Below are 22581 nucleotides of genomic sequence, written 5' to 3'. Positions count from 1 at the left end.
CGTTAGTCGAAACGGCACTGGGCTGAATTTCCTGATGTACCAAGGTATAATTATAACACAATTGAATTCAAAATGCTCATTAAGAATAGGATTTTGGTGAACAGGTCCTGGAGTGACGTGTAAAGACATATATTTCTGCAGCTTGTATTCGTTGTTATAAAAGGTGATCGAGCGTGCTGCGCGTGCCTCAGAAGTTTTCAATATGAAGCAACGTTACACATAGCGGCCTATACATACGTCTCCATACACCAACGTGGCGTAGGCTATTATACTGTAACGTTACCAACTGCTGGTAATGGATTATTACGGAGGAGGACACTGCAACCAAACGTAAACCTCGGAAACAGACACATAATACACGGGCTAAAATATATATATGTAAATCAGTCCCTGCATTATGGTTTATTGTATAGCTATACATGACAACAAATTGCGAAGGTTTTACAAATGATCCCCAGAGTCATTTACGTACCCATCATTTCCAGTGGATTAGACAGAGCGGAGAGATTGCCAGACTTCAGTGTTCTCAGTGTTAAAGCACATCTCTCTGTACGGCACTAAAAAGAGGAGAACACCCCCCCCCGCGCCCTCCCCGCTCCGTCAGCCATGGCCGCGGAGGCAGCGGGTCAAGATGCAACCTCAGGACCTCCCGAAAGCACCGAGATGGAGGAACGGGTAAGATGAATCCGGAGGCTTTTAAACATATGGATTTTTTTGGTCTTTCCTGAAACAGGCCTGGCGATGCTGCAGCAGCAGCCAGCGGCTCATGCAAACAGGGAAGCTCTGCACGTTGCACGCCGAGCGCCGCCGCATGCAGCAGCAGCAGCAATGAGAGATGTGGCGAATATTTAATCATGTTCAATGTATTTACCATAACAACCAGGCGTTATTTTGGTTGACAGTGGCCAAACGACCGCGTTTACATTTTGTTGTTTGTTTAGCTAACAGCAGGGGGCGAGGGAGCGTTTCTCCGTGCAGCGGCGGTAACGTTGGTTGGTGACGCGTCGATCGGACAGGGGAGAAGTGAAAGTGCAGCAGCTGGTCGGCGGACAGCACAGCGAGGGCTGCGCCGAGGCGCAGTTTATAAATAGCTCGCAGTACCGGCGACACAGAACGTCATCGTATTTTGCGCCCAGGCATGTGTGTGACTTGCACTGTGTGCGTGCGTGTGTGTCGAGACCGTGTGCATCTGTCGGCCGAGCAAAGCCCATTTCACACTAGTCGGTGTGGGGACGGTGACGCCGGTCCGCAACTTGGCATGGGAAGGGGGGAGGAATTCCTCGCTCTGGGCATGGCAGTGTGAATGGAAGGAGCGGATTTGGTCATTCCGATGATATCAAACACCATAATAACAGTGTTATAGTCGGTGATGCGCACGCACGGTGTAAGGTGCGGACAGTCGTCCCGATTTGACGTGAGCGCGTGCCGAAGCAGAAGAGGCGCGGCGTCTCTGCGGACACGTGCATAGGCAGCTCACGAGAGAGGCCCTTCTTTCCAAGTGCAGAATAATGCCGATTGGGATTGAACCTGTTTCTCCACTTTGTTGAAGTGGTGTTGTCAGCTGATGCTCACATGCGGACCACTCACGCACGCAGTCACTTAAAACCGTTCGACGCTTGAGGACGACTAAAGCCCCTTCTGCGGTGAGTTTTTCCTCTTCTTGACCCGGTTCCGTCTTCATCAACTGGCTTTTGTGTCAATCAACGTCCCCCCCCCCCGCTCCTTGATATTTTGGAGGGTTTACCCACCAAACTCCAGATTATCATCTGAAGCCTTACCTGTGATGAGATTGTTGTAGCACTTGTTGTTTGAAGTGGAGGATGTTACAAATCGAGATAATAGCTGAGTAAGTAGGTCGATAACACGGTTATCGTCCCTCTCCCAGGTGTGTACGGGTATAGGACGACGTCACACTGAATGCAGAGAGAGCTACTTTGGTGATGAAGTAAGATGCCATTAGTAAAATGTGGTGGCACAGAGGTGGAAGGGGGCTTAATCTCCCCCGACTGGGAAAGGAGAGATGTTGGATTAAGGGTGCGAGTCGCAGAGGGAGAACAGGGAGACCCGTGAAAGAAGGCCGGCATTAGATGTTATTACAAAGCAAAGGATTGTTTTTACGACCCAAATACTTGGACAAAGTTGTGCACAGACTGTCGTGAGCACAAGCATCAGTGAGAGCAGTTGTCGTGTGTGTGTGTGTGTGTGTGTGTGTGTGTGTGTGTGTGTGTGTGTGTGTGTGTGTGTGTGTGTGTGTGTGTGTGTGTGTGTGTGTGTGTTTGTGTTCTTTGGACCTTGTCAGGTGCACAGTGGGACTCTTAAGTGGTAGGTATTTCTCTCCACCAGTCTCCAATTACTATTCTTTTATTGTCCTTCGCATTACAGTGATTATTTTTATTTACTACTGTGGCAAAACACATTTTCTTTTTTCTCTCTCTCTCTCTTTTTTTTTTGCTTCCAGATGAAGGAAGAAAATGTGAAGGTTGATTTGGAGGCTCCCCCATCCCCCGGACTGGAGGGATCAGCAATCCGGTGTAGGGACGTGTGCCGATCCTATGGGAAACTGAAGGTCCTCAGCAATCTCAACCTGACTGTCCCACAGGGACACATGTAAGTATTATCTGTCTATCTGTCTGTCTGTCTGTCTGCCTGTCTGTCTGTCTGTCCGTCTGAATATCCATCCAGCTAGTGCCATGGCATTGTTCTCTTCCTCATCTGTGGTGAGGGAGAATGTTTTTGAGTATATGCAAACATATCTGGCATTCTCAAGTGACAGCAGCAGCATTCTGGTTTCAAATGGTCCTGTTTTCATTAGTCATTCTTCTCTCGTCCCCTTTGTCATGCAATTACTACCTGATCAAATGCTCGGGTCTCGTGCAGAACTGTACTGGTTTGACTGTACTGGATCTGCTTTTAACGTAAATTCTCTGACGAAAGCTTCCACATTACGTTTTTCACATGGTGCTCGGCTCTCCTTTCAGTTCCTTCTACGGCTGGAACTTGAGCTCTGCTCAGTTATGCTGTGTAGCTCACTCAGAGAGGACTTGTGTCAAGTTGGGACTCTCAGAATCAGTTTTGTCAAACATGCTGAGCCCAACTCTCAGAATAGAGGATGAAAAGTGGGTCTAAGCTGAGAGGGACACAAACTAATGGAGACGGGGAGATTCCTTAAATCACCAACACACAATAAGCATTAATGCATGAAAGTTAAGTTTCATTCTCTGTCTCTCCCACTTTGCTACATAACGTGCTAATAATCTATTCTAATGATAAGTAGGTTGTTTTAAACATCTTAAAATACAACAGGGTCGTGGTTTGTTGGTGTAGGTCAATCCTGACACCTCCATCTGCGGTATTAGGGCAAAGATTTCCCATCCCCTGAAGTTTCAAATGGCTACCTGATCTGGTCGTCCTTATGGTCATACTGGGCCGAGCTGTTGTTAATCCAGATGGTTTGGACTGGTACCTCAGGTTTCCAAAGACGGGACAACTACTGTCTGTGCAACGCTGAAAGGTTTTAGTGAAAAGTGCATGGTGAAATATATGCGATTCGACATTTTGCATTTCTATGGAAGCTTGTGAGGTGAGTTATGAGGGGAAAAAAAACTAACGAATTTCAAGATTAGAGTCAATTTTTCCAAAAATGAGGTTGAAATAATACTTTGAGAAAAAAAAAATCGAATATTGATCAAAGAAGGTTGAATCAGTTCAACTGACTGCAGGTATCCTCACCCTTACAAACAATACAGTTGCATAATGACTGAAACCAATGCAAATGTGGTGTGACCATTAACTAGAGTTTCAATGACCATGTGTACTATTCACAGAGGATCTGGGAATGTCTTGATGCATGCTTAGCCATGCTCTTAGACCCCCTACATCTGTCGCCGTTTTATATGCTGTGATTGCAAACATTCCCAAATCCTGTCCCAAATCCCAAATCCTGTCCCTAATCACTGTATTGTTTATAAGGGTGGGGGATATCTGCAGTCAGTTTAGACTGAAGAGGTCACTTAGACGAGTGATGAAACGTATCTGACAATAAACGTCATGTCCAGATGAACTGATTCAACCTTCTTTGATTTTCTTACCTGGATTATTGAGCATGCATCAAGACACACTGAGGACTGAATTTCTCTACTTTATTGACACCTATCGTCATTACATCAAATTGACAGAGCACACAGCAAAGTTAGTGGTACACATCCTCGACCAGTATGACGCGAGTTCACCTTAACAGTACTCATCACTTGCCTAACATATACGTATATACGATGCTAGGTTTTCTCGCAATTTTAACTTTTTCCTCAAAAGCACCTTAACCCACTGGGTAGAAAACATGCCTAATGGATAGACTGTATCTCGTAGCGTCTCAATGCATGTATTAAAAGGAAAATACAGCTATATCTCTTCATTTTTCAGGACTGTAACTTTAAGACTTTTAGAAAAAAAAAGACTTTTTATGATAAATCCACACTGATGTTTTTGAGCAGCCAATTTACTCACAGTTGCAGAGCCATACCACCTGACTTTGAGTGTTACAGCTACAATCCTCGAAGGAATTTGAGGGAATTTGTTGGAGAGCCGCAGTGAGATGTAGCATCTCATTTTCAAGGGGGTTCTATAGACAAAATGAAATGGTAAATTGGACTGCATTTATTTAGCACTTTTCTAGTCTACCGTCCACCCAAAGTGCATGCCTCACATTCACCCATTCACGCACTGATAGTGGGGGCTGCCATGCAAGGCACCAACCTGCTCATCAGGAGCAGTTAGAGGTTCAGTGACTTGCTCAAGGACACTTTGACACGCTCTCTGGAGGAGCCGGGGTTCGAACCAGCGACCTTCCGATTACTAGACGACCCACTCTACCTCCTGAGCCATGCTGCCCCACATGTTACATAACAAACATACGCTGCAAATAACACAAATACAGACAACTCACTCACCCTCTCCCATCCACACCCCCCGTCCTCGTAAGTTAGATAAGTGTGAAGATGAGTGTCAAAGGTGCTCTGATAGACAATGTCAGCATAACCTGTAATAGGTAGTATCAACTTAGAAATTATTCTTTTTCTGATCGAAATGTAAAACAATTAATTGAGTAATAAAGTGAACTCAGGCAACCATATATCCTTTTTATAATACATATAAAATATAAAATCAACGTGGGGCTTAAAGGAGCATTAGAGGTCAATCCAAGATATTTGAATGCATCAACTTTCCATCGTCAGAACAAATACGCAAATAAAAGGGAAATGGACGCATGCCAAACACCATACTGCAGGACTTCTCCTTATTCAGTACGACTTTGTTGTTATGAAACCAGTTTTGGGCTGAACTAAAATCTAACTGTAAAGAATTGTGGATTTATTATATTATGTAATAATAATAATAATCATTGCATTTATACAGCACTTTCCTAGACACCCATATATCAGAAAGTGTAACCTTGGGGGTGTCTGGGTGGCGTGGCAGTCTATCCCGTTGCCTGCCAACACGGGGATTGTGGGTTTGAATCCCTGTGTTACCTCCGGCTTGCTTGGGCCTCCCTACGGACACAATTGGCCGTGTCTGCAGGTGGGAAGCTGGATGTGGGTACGTGTCCTGGTCGCTGCACTAGCGCCTCCTCTGGTTGGTCAGAGCTCATGTCGGGGGGGAACAGCGTGATCCTCCCACGCGCTACATCCTCCTGGTGAAAGTTCTTCCTGTCAGGGGAAAAGAAGCGACTGGCGTCTCCACATGTATTGGAGGAGGCACGTGGTAGTCTGCAGTCCTCCCCGGATCGGCAGAGGGGGTGGAGCAGGGACAGCTCAGAAGAGTGGGGTAATTGGCCAAGTAAAATTGGAAGAAAAAGAGGTAAAAAAAAGAAAGAATGTATAACCCTGAAGATTCTTGGATTCTTCCTGTGCTTAGCTTACTGACACCTATGGTGGTGTTAGTAACTGCATCGGTGTTTGAGCGATCAAAATCCAAAAGATCCGTTCAAAAGGAAGCGCGTCACCGGTGCTGTTCTGTCTGCACCTCACCTACCTCCTATCAAAAAGAAAAACATGGTTGAGTATTTGTTTTAGCTTTGGTTTTAGAGGTTAAAGCAACTGTTGCTGCATTATGTTTGTGAGTCTTCCACTAGCTTTGGCCGCCATTGCTCCTTGTTAGCCATGACAACTTTACTTCTTCAAACTCGCTGCTGCCTTCTTCTTCTTCTTCCACATTTCGCTGCTGTGGTGAAAATGTAAGATGCTATGCATCAGATAATTTTTCCCAAGAAAGGCTTACCCAGCTGCAACCATTAATTAACTCGTCATTTGGATATTTTTGGATTACTTATTGTGTCCTAATTTTATCAGTGACAGAAAGCATCAAGAACCACATTTGTTGCATCTAAGTCTTCAGAACCATAGCTTTAATGTACTACACCATCTGGAGCCACCAAAACGTCACTATTTGCAATGTTAACTATAACTGCAAAATGTATTTATAAAATGCAAAATGTATGTATAAAATGTTTATGCAAAATTTGACAGGTCGTTGGAAGAGCTGGTGGTTATTTATTTTCTAAATTATTTTCCCCTTTAAATCAAATGCTTTCAATTCTGTCTTGGCAGTTATGGCCTGTTGGGGCCTAGTGGATGTGGGAAAACCACACTGTTGAAATGCATTGTGGGAACTCTGAAGATCTCGCGTGGTCACATCACTGTGTTGGGGAAGCCTCCTGCATTCCCTGGTCATGAGGTCCCGGGGAAGATGGTGGGATACATGCCACAGGTGAACAACACATTTTTTGTTTTTATATAATTACAGATTTTTTTTTAATTGTTTTCCTAAGTCTGGAACTTTTATTGTTTTAGCTAGATGTTTTATTAAGCTATTGTAGTTGCTTTAAATTCCTGGGTCGCTTTGTAACTTTCAAGATCATTCTTTGTACAGATTCATAGTGGATAGTTGTTGTTGTTGTGCTGTATAGACTGGACAGCGTTGATTTGTCCATATCACAACCTTATATTTAGTCATCTCCTTGTTGTGTTTAAAATAAAATTCTGTTCTTTCCAAATCATGCGTATGCCTTAAACGCCTCACCTCTCTTAGCTAGCGCAAGCTCTCGCTGCTTCAAAGCTCAATACTATATTCGACATTTACATATTTTGGGAAGTTCCGCCGCCGATGCACCCTTTATTCAAATCCATGCAAATTCAAGAGATGTGTACTTCCTTTCCACAGGGAGCGGGCAGATGCAATTTGTGATAGTCTGCTAGTGGTTTGCTCATGGGCTCCTAAAAATTTAACCTGTCTTGAGGTCAGTGACCTGTACCAGTGTTTCTCACTGCCCTCGAGTCTTTTCTTTACTGTCTGATTGGGTATCAGATGAGGCTGATAACAGACACGGCTTGTCTCCCATATGAAATCCCAGCTATCACATTACTAGGCCAGGGAGGAAAGGGTCCGTCACTTGGAGAGGACAAGGGCAGTAATGTGATGCTTCACATGTTCCCTGAGTGACATTAACACGCAGCCAAGACCCTCCTAGCTTTTCTTGTCTGAGCCACTTAACTGTTAATAATTACATCAAGATTGTTTTCTTGGATGTCACACCTTACTGCAGTACATTTTTTTAATGAGGCTTCCTTTAACGACTTTTAAGTTATTTAAACAGTTAATCCCATAGGGATTAAACATGCCTCTTCAAGAGGGAACTGGACAAGGAAGCCACATAATGACAAAAGTAAGATTTGGATGACAAACACTAATGATTTTTTTTTTAAAGGCAAAGTAGAAAGTCAAAAATTTGTGTATGAGCATTTAAAGAACATAAATCAAAACCAAATTATCAGGATCAGCATCCAAAACCATGTAAATATTGTTAGATGTACCTTTTTGAATCTTCCTCTCTTCCTATCAGAGCTGGTTACAACAATGCTGTGTGTCCCAGAACGGTAGGGATTCAATCACTTAAAGAGGCGATAGTTTTTTTTTCCCATAGGCATATGAAAGTAGTATGTAAGGCACAAAAGAGGAAAGGAACAAGCTTGAGCTCTTGTTAACATATCAGCTCATCATAGAATTTCACCACATTTATAGGGGGCATCCCGGTAGCGTAGCAGTCTATTCCATTGCCTACCAACATGGGGATCGGAGGTTTGAATCCCCGTGTGGCCTGTGGCTTGGTCGGGCACCCCTACAGACACAATTGGCCATGTCTGTGGGTGGGAAGCCGGATGTGGGTATGTGTCCTGGTCGCTGCACTAGCGCCTTCTCTGGTCAGTTGGGGCACCTGTTCAGGGGAGAGGGGGAACTGGGGGGGAATAGTGTGATCCTCCCAGGCGCTATGTCCGCCTGGTGAAATTCCTCACTGTCAGGTGGAAAGAAGCAGCTGGCGACTCCACATGTATCGGAGGAGGCATGTGGTAGTCTGCAGCCCTCCCCAGATCTGCAGAGGGGGATGGAGCAGTAACCAGGATGGCCCAGAAGAGTGGGGTAATTGGCCAAGTATAATTGAGGAGAAAAAGGGGGGGGAAATTCAAAAACAAATTAACAGGATCTGCACCCAAAACCATGTAAATCTTGTAAGACGTACGTTTTTGAATCTCCCTCTTTTCCTGTCAGAGCTGGTTACAACAATTTTGTGTTTCCCAGAATGGCAGGGAGTCAATCAATTAAAGAGGCAATGCTTTTTTTCCCATAGGCATATGAAGTATGTTAGGCATCAGCTCATCACAGAATTTCACATTTATATTACACTGAGCAAAAATGTAAACACATTTTTGTTTTTCCCCCATTTTTCACGAGTTGAAGTGGTCCCACATTTTTCTATGCACTCTATGAGCTTAATTCTCAAAATTTACACACATATTTGTACACATTTCACCTTATTTCATCATGTTTCATCTGTCACCAACATAACTCACCTATCTGACAGGTGTGACATCGACATGCTGATTAAACAGCATGATCATCACACAGGTGTTCATTAAGATGGGGAGAGTAGGGCATCCAGGTAGCATGGCAATTGGCCATGTCTGCAGGTGGGAAGCCAGATGTAGGTATGTGTCCTGGTCGCTGCACTAGCGTCTCCTCTGGTCAGTTGAGGCACCTGTTCAGGGGGGAGGGGGAACTGGGGGGAATAGTGTGATCCTCCCACGCACTATGTCCCCCTGGTGAAACTCCTCACTGTCAGGTGAAAAGAAGCGGCTGGCGACTCCACATGCATCGGAAGAGTCATGTGGTTGTCTGCAGCCCTCCCTGGATCTGCAGACGGGGTGGAGCAGCGACCTGGACAGCTCGGAAGAGTGAGGTAATTGGCAGGATACAATTAGGGAGGAAAAGGTAGAAAAAAATCCCCCCAAAAAAGATGGGGAGAATACTAAATGTGCAGTTTTTGCTGCACACCATCATGCCACAGATGCTACACATGTTGAGAGATCATGCAATTGGAATGCTGATTGCAGGAATGTCCACTAGAGATGTCGCCAGAATATTGAATGTCCATTTCTCTACCATAAGCCACCTCAAGGGTAATTTCAAAGCTTTTGAAAGTATGGCCAACTGGCCTCACAACTGTAAACACATGTGACTACGCCAGCCTAGGACCACTTCATCTGGCTTCTGCACCCACGGGATCATCTGAGACCTGCTGCACAGACAGCTGATGAAACCGTTGGTTTGCACAACTGAAGGATTTCTGATCAAACTGTCAAAAACTGTTTGAAAGGTTCTTCTGCATGCTTGGCATCCTTACCAGAGTCTACCCCACAATGCTGTACGGCACCTGAACCATCCCAAGTAGGCAAAGGTTCTGGAGATGGTCCCTGGCATGCTGTAGAAGGGTCCTCTTGAGCGATGAATGCCACTTTATGTATCAGGTGGATGGAAGGTGGTGTGTATGGTGCTGTGGCATGAGTGGTTTGCTGATGCCATTGTTGTTGAAAGAGTGGCCCATGGGCAGGCATATTGTAGAGACAAAGAACACGGGTGCAACTCATCAACAGCAAACTGAATGCAGCGATAGCAGGAGGAGATCCTGAGGCCCATTGTTGTGCCATTCATCTGCCACCATCGACTCATGTTTCAGCATGATGGCACATGGCCACTCGTTGCAAGGATCTATACTGAATATCTGGCAGCCGAAAATGTCCCAGTTCTTCCGTGGCCTGAATATGCACCAGACATGTCACTCATTGAGCATGTTTTGGATGTCCTGGACCGGTGCATACGACAGCGTGTACCAGTTCCCACCAATATCAAACAACTTGGCACAGCGATTGAAGAAGAGTGGGACAACATTCCACAGGCCACAAAACACGATGTGATCAACTCTATGTGAAGGAGATGTTTTGTGCTGTATGAGGCAAATGGTGGTCACACCAGATACTGACTCCGTAATTCTGTTCCATGACCCCACTTTGCATTTTGGGGGGTATCTGTGACCAAGCGAGGTATATTTGTGGCCGAAGTAAGTGAAATTGATAGATGAGTGCCTAATAAATTGTTTTCAGCTGATGTGTTTCCATTTATGAACTTCGATTTCATCAAATCTTTGAAATAATCAAGTGTTGCGTTTTATTTTTTGCTCAGTATACATTTGTCTTTACTGACAGTATTTATATTGATATGAAATTTAATGACGCCATCATATAGACAAACATCCATGCTTTTCAGCACAGTTGAATAAATTTCGGTTGCTATTGTGTTGCATAGGATCTGGCGCTATACAACGAATTCACCATCAGCGACACCCTGACTTTCTTTGGCCGTATTCATGGCCTGTCACCCAAGGACACCCGGGCACGCATGGATTTCCTCATCGACTTCCTGGATTTACCTCAGAAGCACAGCCTGGTCCGAAATCTCAGGTGATAAAACCAAATTCAAAATCACATATGTACCTTCAATGAATACTGGAGTGACATAGGGGGTTTGTGTGCAATTCATTTGGAGTTCATTATGTACAAGACACAATTTTCGTACAATACATGGGCAGTGGCCCATTATGGGGCTCAGGATGGAGTCACCAGAGTTGCTCTGAACTGAAGCCATACATCTTTGGATTTTGCCAACTCAGAATTTATAGAGCATTGTAGTGGATTTGGACTACAAATAATATATATATATATATATATATATATATATATATATATATATATATATATATATATATATATATATATATATATCTGTCTAAAATTGTAGATCTTTTTTATTCCAGCATGCACATTTCTTGAAATGTAAGCCAAGGAAACGACTTAGTCTCACACCATCAATCGTAGTGGTATTTTAATAAGGCGGTTGAGGAAGTGTTAAGTTGTCATCATTACACTGTTTGCTAGACAACGAAAATGTTGCTTTTATTTAAGTAAGTCGACCTTAGGGAATTCAGGAGCTAGATTTTCATCTAATCTCTAAAACTTTACTCAGAAAGTTATTTTTTCATTAAATAAAAAAGATAAAGAATGAAGACACCGGTATCAACTAAACAGCACTTCCGAAGTCTATTTCTTATTTAAAGAACTGAAATTCCCCACTGACACATTTTCTGCATATGTGCCGTCTCAGCCATCTGTGACAAGTCTACAGAGGTTGGGTTTGCATGGGTGTGTAAAACGAGAAATCAAAAAGAACACCTTCTATTAAGTCGGAAACACTTTTCAACTAATAGAAGTCAATGGCAGGCGTCATTTTGACTGGTTTGGGTTTTCAAAGTTTAATAACTTTGTGAAAAAAAGATACAGACCTGCCACTCCCTGAATGGTCCTAAAATTGCATATATTTGCATTAAAATTAGTTTTAGATCAATTGCAAAAAAAAAGTTATAAGATCTACCTAAAACCATGAGCGGTCAAAATGACCACGTGTAATTTGCACGTCATCGTGCATGTCATGTCACTATGACGTGTGTTGGTCACATCAGTTCCTTCGCAACATTCATTGCTCTGTCCTAGAAACACACTAGTGTTCTCCAGTGCAGAGAAATAGTCTAAACTTGATGTTTGATGATTTCCAACATGTCTGGGTACATGTTGGAAATATGGAGGAAACACATTGTGTCCTCTGTAGGATGTCTGGGCTCAGCCTTAGAGATAGGGTGAGGAGCGCGGACATCCAGAGGGAGGTCGGAGTAGAGCCGCTGCTCCTTCACATCGAAAGGAGCCAGTTGAGTGGTTCAGGCATCTGATTAGGATACCTCCTGGGCGACATCCTTTGGAGGTTTCCCGGGCATGTCCAACTGGGAGGAGACCCCGACGTAGACCCAGAACTCACTGGAGAGACTACATGTCCAATCTGGCCTGGGAACATCTTGGGATCTCCCAGGAGGAGCTGGAGGGCGTTGCTGGGGAGAGTGACGTCTGGTGTGCCCTACTTAGCTTGCTGCCACCGTGACCTGACCCCAGAGGAGCGGCTGATGATGAGATGATGAGATGATTTTTGGGTACAGCTGTTGTTTCAGACGCACCATGACTACCACCAAGGCATTGCAGTATTTACAGGCGTTGGACAGTGGCGATTTGAAGTTGTTTGAAAAATAGTATTAAAGTTGTTCATTTTGGTGTCAGTCATTTGTTAACAGACATACTAACATAATTGAGTACTTATCTTGACAGAATATAGAGTTTAAAAACAGTGTTCCGTCGTTGTTTGGGGCTGTTTCAATATTTATTTTCAGTTCTTTATTTACATTTTATGTTTTATATGCCTTGTTACATTTGTTAGATTAGCAATATGTGTTTTCTGTTGTGTTTTTCAAGTAATATTTTCACTTTTTCAATTTTGCTATTCAAGTTCGACCATGTCTCTCTGAAGTTTAAATTGTTTAAAAATGGTTATAGTTGTTAAAATGTTAATTTTGGTGTCAGTCGTTTCCTAACAGACCTACCAACACATGCAATGCATTAATATCTCAACTGGGTGTTTATCTTGACAGAATACGGAGTTTAAAAACCGGCAGTCATTTTGACCACCCATGGTCATTTTAGGTAGGCGTGAAATCCCGGTCTTTCTAGTGTTAAACAGGTTTGATCCTCCCAGCGCATGTGAGCGGTTGTTTGTCTCTGTCGGGCTGTGGGACCACAGACCTGGAGACATCGATAGGAATGTGAACGGAGTCAGGCGCTGCTTGTCGTCGTCCATCACGGCTACCGGCTGAACCACAAGTCTTAGCCATCAAACTCAAGTACCTTATTTGCAAAACAAAATGTTGATCTTGCCTAATATGTAGGGAATAGTAAGCAGCCGTTCTGTATAAGCCACTGTTGAGGCTCCTATAGAACGTCCCTCAGAAGATCCCAGCACGTCACAAAGGCCCCTCTGTTCCCAGGCGACAACCCCTAGGTCAGCTTTGTGGATTGTTTTTTTTTTTTTTTTTTTTTTTGGTGGCATGGCTTTGAAACAGTGAATTAAATTAATAAAGGAAAAAAATGACAGGATAAAAGTCTTCAGCACATTTGTACCTGAAAAGCCTGCCTCATGGTTAGCCGTTAGAATTCAACAAATGGTACATTGTTATGCTAGCTGGCAGAGCACATGCCTCATCGTCCTCTATGTATTTGTGCTGGCCACAGATCCATTACTCAAGACTTGATGGCAGAGCTCAAAGCGGTAACCTTAGAGGTGCAACGAGCTGTTCAACTCTCATAATACGGAAAATATTCCTGGAATGAATAAATGCATAACCTGACTCGTCTACATGTCCCCTCTTTCTGTTTCGCTCCCTACCTCTTTCTCGCTGCCTGTCACACTCTGTCTCTCCATCTCAGTAAATCAAACTATCACAAAAATCCACTTAATGGTCGCCTGATCAAAACTTAAAATCAGGTCAGTTTTTTGTTTCGATCATTCTAAAATGACCCTTCACCTCTCCCTCTCTCTTCCTTGCTTGTGTCCTGTTGTTTTTCTCAGTGTTGTCAGGCAGGTTCAGCTTGCAGGTTCTGTCTGTTATTTCCCCCACCACATTGCTCAAGAACGAGAAGCACATTGGGAGAGAAAAATAAAGAGATGGGCGGAGGGGTGGGGGGTGGAGGACGAGATTAGAAATAATAAGAAAAGCAAGATTCCTCCCCAAACGTTCTCTTTCTTCCTCTGGTTTGTGTGTGTGTGTGTGTGTGTGTGTGTGTGTGTGTGTGTGTGTGTGTGTGTTACATGTGTGTGTATGTGTTGCAGCGGGGGTCAGAGACGAAGGGTATCTCTTGGAGCGGCTCTGCTTCAAAATCCCGAGCTGCTGATATTGGATGAGCCTACCGTGGGAGTGGATCCTGTTCTCAGAGCAAAGTTTGTACACACACACACACACACACACACACACACACACACACACACACACACACACACACACACACACACACACACACACACACACACACACATGAGACCTTGTTCTTTGAGAAAGTATGTATACACACACACACACACACACACACACACACACACACACACACACACCCACACACACACACACTCAGGCATGCACACACAACTCAGTGCCAAAGAAAAGTATGTATAAATACACAATCACAAATATAGACTCCTCTTCCCAAACACCATTAATCCCATCACATGTACACATGTACATGTTATATTACATATCCAGTTACCAGCTTGTTGCATTTTAAGATCAAGCGCCACTTTGTGCTACAAGTGCACTTGAAGTGTCTCAGCTACGTCCTTGGGAGGCACACTGTTCAACAACCCAGCGCCCCTTCATTTTTCGTTTATCCTCTTTGGCTCTAATATTTTGAAACACAACCCTAACCCACCAGCTCCTCCTCCTCTAGGAGGCAGTGGGTTTTTTATTTTCCTGTTAGAAAAGCCATCCCAAATCAACTAGTGTGTATTTTGGAAAAAAATGTTCCCGATTTTGGCCCGATTCAAACACACACACACATACTTGAACCTTGAACAAGCACGATAATCATGTGTGGGTTTTTTTTTTAGGTCTTTCCAGGAAAAAGCAAGTTCCAGTGCATTGTTGTTGCCTTGTAGCCACATTTTGTTCAAATCTCATTGTGTAATAGCGACCTGTTGCTACAAAGCCCTGTCAAATCAGCCACTTGGCGAGCAGTGAACAGTCATTACCACAGCTTTTACAGGCACTGGCTTTGCTGGTGAAGTCTTTCAGTAAAAGCGGTCAAGAGTTAGGTAATGTCTTTGGTTTCTACGTCTTCGCAGGATTTGGCAGCATCTGGTGGAAATTGTAAAGACGGGGAAAGTGTCTGTCATTATCACCACACACTACATAGAAGAGGCCAGGCAAGCCAATATGGTAAGACGACTTGTGCCAACTTCCCACCACACACACACACACACACACACACACAAGCAGGAACCCAGTTTCTCCTAGAGAGTAAGTCAACAAACCTATATGTCATGTCCATAGAGGTCTTTCTTTCTAAATGGGTAGTTTGAGGACCCCTCATAGAGGAACAGTGCGTCCTCTGATGCCTGCACCACATCAGTGTGTCACAGGGAGATTATTCTCTCATGGTTTTGACAGTTGGGGCAAAGCCATTGTGAAAGTGAGAAAGGAATTGTCCAACTCGAGTATTGTTGGAGTTGTCTTTGGAAGCCGCTAACTGTGTTATTTCAGTTTTAGTTGCACCAATAAAATAAAAACAAGATGTTGGGGGGCGTCTGGGTTTAGCGTAGCAGTCTTGCCAGTTTGAATCCCCGTGTTGCCTCCGGCTTGGTCGGGCATCCCTACGGACACAATTGGCCGTGTCTGCGGGTGGGTAGCCGGATGTGGGTGTGTTTCCTGGTTGCTGCATTAGCACCCCCTCTGGTCGGTCGGGGCACCTGTTTGGTTTGGAGGGGGAACTGGGCGGAATAGCATGATCCTCCCACGCGCTACGTCCCCCGGGCGAAACTCCTCACTGTCAGGTGAAAAGAAGCGGCTGGCGACTCCACATGTATCGGAGGAGGCATGTGGTAGTCTGCAGCCCTCCCCGGATCGGCAGAGGGGGTGGAGCAGCGACCGGGACGGCTCGGAAGAGTGGGGTAATTGGCCAGATACAATTGGGGAGAAAAAGGGGGAACCCCCCCCGCAAAAAAAAAAACAACAACAAGATGTTGATTACAATGTGTTTGGTGGCATTGATTTTGTGCAAAAACAATTTTTATCAGTTACATAGATTTCAGTGCAACATTTACTGTTCAGTCTCACCAGGGTGCTCCAGGTGACAGGTATGGATGCATAAAACTCTTTTTCGTAGCCACAGCACTATGGGATCCTTTAAAACACATATCGGAGTGGATAAGCATGCTTTGTAATCTACCATGTTTAAAAGCAGTCCACTTACCAAGTACACTTCCAATCCAATGTCTAAGAAATGCATCCACAACAACTGCATATACCCTACACAACGTCAATACATGGAGGAAGGCTGCAGGAAATTATGCAGACAGTAATTTAATTTAATTAGATACGTACAAGCAAAGGGGATGCATAACAGCCACTTAAAGGCTAAATATTAGAATCTGAATCATGTCAGAGTCACTTAAATTATTAAGAACTTAAAGACCCTAGGGGGCATCCAGGTGGCATGGCAATCTATTCCGTTGCCTACTAACATGGGGATTGCCAGTTCGAATCCCTGTGTTGCCTCCGGCTTGGTCGGGCATCCCTACGGACACAATTGGCCGTGTCTGCGGGTGGGAAGCCAGATGTGGGTGTGTTTCCTGGTTGCTGCATTAGCACCCCCTCTTGTCAGTCGGGGCACCTGTTTGGTTTGGAGGGGGGGAACTGGGCGGAATAGCGTGATCCTCCCACGCGCTACGTCCCCCGGGCGAAACTCCTCACTGTCAGGTGAAAAGAAGCGGCTGGCGACTCCATGTGTATCGAAGGAGGCATGTGGTAGTCTGCATCTCTCCTCGGATCGGCAGCAGGGGTGGAGCAGCGACCGGGATGGCTTGGAAGAGTGGGGTAATTGGCCAGATACAACTGGGGAGAAAAAGGGGGACCCCCCCCTCCCCAAAACTTAAAGACCTTAAAGGCACAGTACATGGTAGAAAACAAACTGCAAACCACCTGCAAAGGAGATGCCCGGGGTAGCTGACCATACACATCACCCTACGGTACATAATTACATTACACATTCAACACTGAATAGACTCAATTCTCGTAGCCAGCTCAGCATTATTCCAGTCATTTATTAGCTTCCAGTAAAGATCCCATTCATAAAGCAGTAACCTACTTTGTATAGTATTTTAGTGTGTCATGGTTATAATCCAAAACAAACACTTGTGAATGCTCTGAGTTTGCAGATTATGCGACCAGAGGTCACACTTGGCGGTTTTTTAAAATTATTTGGCAACGATTTATGTTTCTTTAGAGAGATTTGTACATTTATTTTCATTGCATTTGTTTTTTTTTTTTCAAACGTTTGTGTTCCTTCACTGGATGATAGGATTGTTTTTTGTTTTTTGTTTTTTTTATGTAAGGTTTGCAAGGGAACATGCTTAAAACTGGTGGACATGAGAGCCAGATGTCATGTGCGCGGCATAGGCCGACGTTTCGTTTCTCTTTCTCACACAACACCCTCTCCCCTTTCCCCCCGTCATCGAGTAAATCTAAGCAAGAACTGAAAGTGTGGTCAAAGGCAGCATGCCTTGTTCCTCATTTGCTCGCTCCAATGAACCTGTTGTGACAAAAAAAACAAATGTTTTTACCTCTTTCCTTCGCAATTGTTTCCTGTGTGTCTATTTAGGGCACATCTATCTCACATGGTCATTTTAGGGCTCTGGAATATTGTGTTAGTAATGATGGCGTCTGTGAGACTGAAGCGGAATTTCCTGGTACACACAATCTGGGATACTTGAGTGTACCTAACATAGGGGGCGCCCTGGTGGCTCACCTGGCAGAGTGTGTACCACATAAAGCTGAGTCCTTATGCAGTGACGTGGGTTCAAATCCAGCCTGGGCTGTTTGCTGCATGCCATCCCTTCTGTCTTTCCTGTGACTATCTATTAAAAAAGGGCGGAAAATGCCAAAAAAAATAAATCTTGAATACATAACGTAAGTCTGTTACATGTTGCTTCCTTTTTTGCTATTTTTTAAGTGTGCAGGTTTTGCAGCTGCATTTGTATGCCGTGCACATATGAGGTTGTTTTACATATATCATATTGTAGCAAATTCGGGGGACAACGCAACCACAGGAACTGCCGCGGCCGGGAAGCGAACCCGTATCGCCCGCACCGCAGGAGACATCGCTAACCGCTCGACTGAAGGGTCAGACCCATTAGTTGCTTCCTGGCCGCGGCACTTCAGAAATAACAAAAAAGGAAGCAACATGTAACAGACTTACGTTATGTATTCAAGATTTTTTTTTTTTTGGCATTTTCCGCCCTTTTTTAATAGATAGTCACAGGAAAGACAGTGGAATTCTGGAGTGAGTTGGACGACTTGGCGGAGAGGGTACCCAAGGAGGAGAGAGGTGATTGGAGCGGACTTCAATGGACATGTTGGTGAAGGGAACAGAGGTGATGAGGAGGTGATGGGAAGGTATGGAGTCAAGAAGAGAAATGTGGAAGGACACATGGTGGTCGATTTTGCGAAAAGGATGGAAATGGCTGTGGTGAATACATATTTCAAGAAGAGGGAGGAACACAGGGTGACATACAAGAGTGGAGGAAAGTGCACACAGGTGGACTATATCTTGTGTAGAAGGCGCCATCTAAAAGGGATTGGAGACTGCAAGGTGGTGACAGGGGAGAACGTAGCTAGGCAGCATCGGATGGTGGTCTGTAGGATGACTTTGGAGACCAAGAAGAGGAAGCGAGTGAAGACACAGCCGAAGATCAAATGGTGGAAGTTGAAGAAGGAAGACTGTTGTGTGGAGTTCAGGCAGGAGTTAAGACAGGCACTGGGTGGTAGTCAAGAGTTGCCAGATGGCTGGACAACCACTGCAGAAATAGTGAGGGAGACAGCTAGGAAGGTACTTGGTGTGTCATCAGGACAGAGGAAGGAAGACAAGGAGACTTGGTGGTGGAATGAGGAAGTACAGCAAATTATACAGAGGAAAAGGTTGGCAAAGAAGAAGTGGGATAGTAAGAGAGATGAAGAAAGTAGACAGGAGTACAAGGAGATGCAGCGTAAAGCAAAGAGAGAGGTGGCAAAGGCAAAGGAAAAGGCGTATGGTGAGTTGTATGACAGATTAGACACTAAGGAAGGAGAAAAGGACTTGTACCAATTGGCTAGACAGAGGGACCAAGCTGCAAAGGATGTGCAGCAAGTTAGGGCGATCAAGGATAGAGATGGAAATGTGCTGACAAGCGAGGAGAGTGTGCTAAGAAGGTGGAAGGAATACTTTGAGGGGCTGATGAATGAAGAAAATGAGAGAGAGAGAAGGTTGGATGATGTAGGGATAGTGAATCAGGAAGTTCAGCGGATTAGCAAGGAGGAAGTGAGGGCAGCTATGAAGAGGATGAAGAGTGGAAAGGCAGTTGGTCCTGATGACATACCTGTGGAGGCATGGAGATGTTTAGGAGAGATGGCAGTGGAGTTTTACAGGTTCGCTTCCCGGCCAGCGTGTCTTCTTATCCATGCACGCTACACTACCCCCCTCCCTCGGGAAGCGCGTCCCCGCGCTTAAACATATCAGCTCCTTCGCGCCTCAGGGCGCATACTCTTCCGATGGCCTTACGGTCGCTCCATCCCACTTCTGACACCAATGTAGTGAATTTGGGGGACAACGCAACCACAGGAACTGCCGCGGCCGGGAAGCGAACCTGTATCGCCCGCACCGCAGGAGACATCGCTAACCGCTAGACTAAAGGGTCAGACCCGCTAGCCAGCGGCCAGCGTGTCTTCTTATCCATGCACGTTACAATATCTTTATTAAAGAATGTTTTTTTTGCCATGTGAGTTTTGACATAGCGGGCATTTGACCCAGTGGGCTGCTCATATGGGGCACTTACTTGCTTGTCGTGACGGTGAGGATGAAAGTAATACTGTATGGGCTATAGTTTTTTGTTCTTATATTTCATGCCCATTACTTATCCTTATTGTTTACTTCTATTTTCTGTTTAGGTGTGTGTGTGTGTGTGTGTGTGTGTGTGTGTGTGTGTGTGTGTGTGTGTGTGTGTGTGTGTGTGTGTGTGTGTGTGTGTGTATTTTTGCGCATATGCCTCTGCATGTGTTTGTTCATATTTATCATTTTCTAGAGATTTCTCAACCTTTGACTTCATGAAGTCATAGAATCACAGAATTATCTGTCAAAAATTAACTAATTATACTACTACTACTACTACTACTACTACTTTCGGCTGCTTCCGTTAGGGGTCACCACAGCGGATCATCCGTTTCCATTTCTTCCTGTCTTCTGTGTCTTCCTCTTGTCACACCAGCCACCTGCATGTCTTCCCTCACCACATCCATAAACCTCCTCTTTGGCCTTCCTCTTTTCCTCTTTCCTGGCAGCTCCATATCCAGTATCCTTCTCCCAATATACCCAGCATCTCTCCTCCACACATGTCCAAGCCATCTCAATCTTGCCTCTCTTGCTTTGTCTCCAAACCATCCAACCTGAGTGGTCCCTCTAATATAATTGTTCCTAATCCTGTTCTTCTTCGTTACTCCCAGTGAAAATCTTAGCATCTTCATCTCTGCCACCTCCAGCGCCGCCTCTTGTCTTTTGGTCAGTGCCACTGTCTCCAAACCATATAACATAGCTGGTCTCACAACCATCTTGTAAACCTTCCCTTTAACTCTTGCTGGTACCCTTCGGTTGCAAATCACTCCCAAAAATTAGCTAATTATAATTAGCTAATTTTATGTGAATTGGTATGTGTGTGTTGTGCTCAGAATAACTTGCTGCATTGTCTGAAAGTATACGAAACAAGGTCAAAGGTCCCATTTGTCCTTACACTTACAGATATTGTGTGAGCCAGACATACATAGCTTACATCACTCCAAAACTTGTCATACAAGATTCTCACGAGTCAGCTGGCTTTAATGATGTCCCAAATAGAGGATACACATGGGAAAATGCTACAGTGAAAGGAGAAGAGCTTAGCCACAAAGCTAGCATAGCCACAAACCAAACTTGATGAAACTACATATCTCAGCTCTGTGAGTGAGGGGTACAACAACGCATTACTCCATTGCCTAGGAATGGTTGTTGACAGATGACTGTGTGTACATATGCCGACTGACGTCTCTCGGCCCTCTTGTTGTTTTTGACCTGGCTCTGCTGTACAGTATAAAGACCTGGTTCAGATTGTGTCTGCACATACCTTTTGTAGTTTGTTTAGCCTATTTAGGTGCCAGAAAGGATAGATTTACTACATAGGATAATATTACTCGGTATAATTTTTCACCATAAAACAACTTGCTGTATCTGGCATTATCTGAGTTGTCCTGCAGCCATGAGACCCACCCGTCTGGTCTTCCAAAGAGGTTTAAAGAAGCATCCATCCATCCATTATCCAAGCCGTTTATCCCAACCGGGGTCACAGGATGCTGGAGCCTATCCCAGCAGTCATTGAGCGGCAGTCAGGGAGACACCTGGACAGACCGCCAGTCCAGCTGAGGGCCAACACATTCACACCTAGCGACAATTTAGTATGGCCGATTCGACCTACATGTCTTTGGACTGTGGGAGGAAACCAGAGAACCTGGAGGAAACCCACGCAGACACATGGAGAATATGCAAACTCCACACAGAGGACGACCTGGGATGACCCTCGAGGTTGGACAACCCTGGGGTTCGGACCCAGGACCTTCTTGCTGTGAGGCGACTGCGCTAACCACTGCGCCACACTGCCACCCGTTTAAAAGAAACACTTACAATTTATTTTGTGATTATTGCTTGACCTTGGGGTGTTTGAGACTTTGGTTTCCCAAAAGCAGCATTAACAGCCCTCTTCTCTCTAGGTTGGTCTAATGCGGAATGGCCATCTGCTGGCAGAGGGACCTCCTGAGGCGGTGATGAAGCAACACAGCTCATCGGTGAGTGAATCTATCCTCTCTTTTGGTAGGTTATCATGCCGAGAGAAGTCGGTGTGGGAACCTCATATGCAATGTCTCTTCATGAAATTAAAAAAAGAGTCACACAGGGGGCGTCCGGGTAGCATAGTGGTCTATTCCATTGCTTACCAACACGGGGATCACCGGTTCGAATCCCCATGTTACCGCCGGCTTGGTCAGGCATCCCTACAGACACAATTGGCTGTGTCTGGGGTGGGAAGCCGGGTGTGGGTATGTGTCCTGGTTGCTGCACTAGCACCTCCTCTGGTCGGTCGGGGTGCCTGTTCAGGGGGGGAGGGGAACTGGGGGGAATAGCATGATCCTCCCACACGCTACATCCCCCTGGCGAAACTCCTCACTGTCAGGTGAAAAGAAGCGGCTGGCTGCTCCACATGTATCGGAGGACACATGTGGTAGTCTGCAGCCCTCCCCGGATCAGCAGAGGGGGAGGAGCAGCGACCGGGACGGCTCGGAAGAGTGGGATAATTGAGCAGATACAAGTGGGGAGAAAAGGGGGGGGGAATCCAAAAAAAAGAGTCATACTGAAAGAAAATTTGACAATGTTCATGGAGGACGTTTTGATCATAATTTGTGATTAGATAAATCTAATGAAATGTTGTTAAATTATCATTAAC

General features: G+C 44.9%; 1 protein-coding gene across 1 annotated transcript in view; it reads left to right on the top strand.

Annotated features, from left to right (window-relative positions):
- Nucleotides 1–648: 648 nt before the first annotated feature.
- abch1 (ATP-binding cassette, sub-family H, member 1) overlaps nt 649–22581 on the top strand; it is a 46245-nt gene continuing 24312 nt past the window's right edge. The window contains exons 1-7 of the mRNA XM_056292291.1: nt 649–675; nt 2459–2607; nt 6606–6765; nt 10693–10847; nt 14149–14256; nt 15154–15247; nt 21854–21928. Of these exons, the coding sequence (XP_056148266.1) occupies nt 664–675; nt 2459–2607; nt 6606–6765; nt 10693–10847; nt 14149–14256; nt 15154–15247; nt 21854–21928 (753 nt within the window). The 5' untranslated portion in view covers nt 649–663. The remainder of the gene's footprint in view (nt 676–2458; nt 2608–6605; nt 6766–10692; nt 10848–14148; nt 14257–15153; nt 15248–21853; nt 21929–22581) is intronic.

Source organism: Lampris incognitus, chromosome 13, assembly GCF_029633865.1.
Source record: "Lampris incognitus isolate fLamInc1 chromosome 13, fLamInc1.hap2, whole genome shotgun sequence".
NCBI lineage: Eukaryota > Metazoa > Chordata > Actinopteri > Lampriformes > Lampridae > Lampris > Lampris incognitus.
This window is presented reverse-complemented; position numbering and strand designations above follow the sequence as displayed.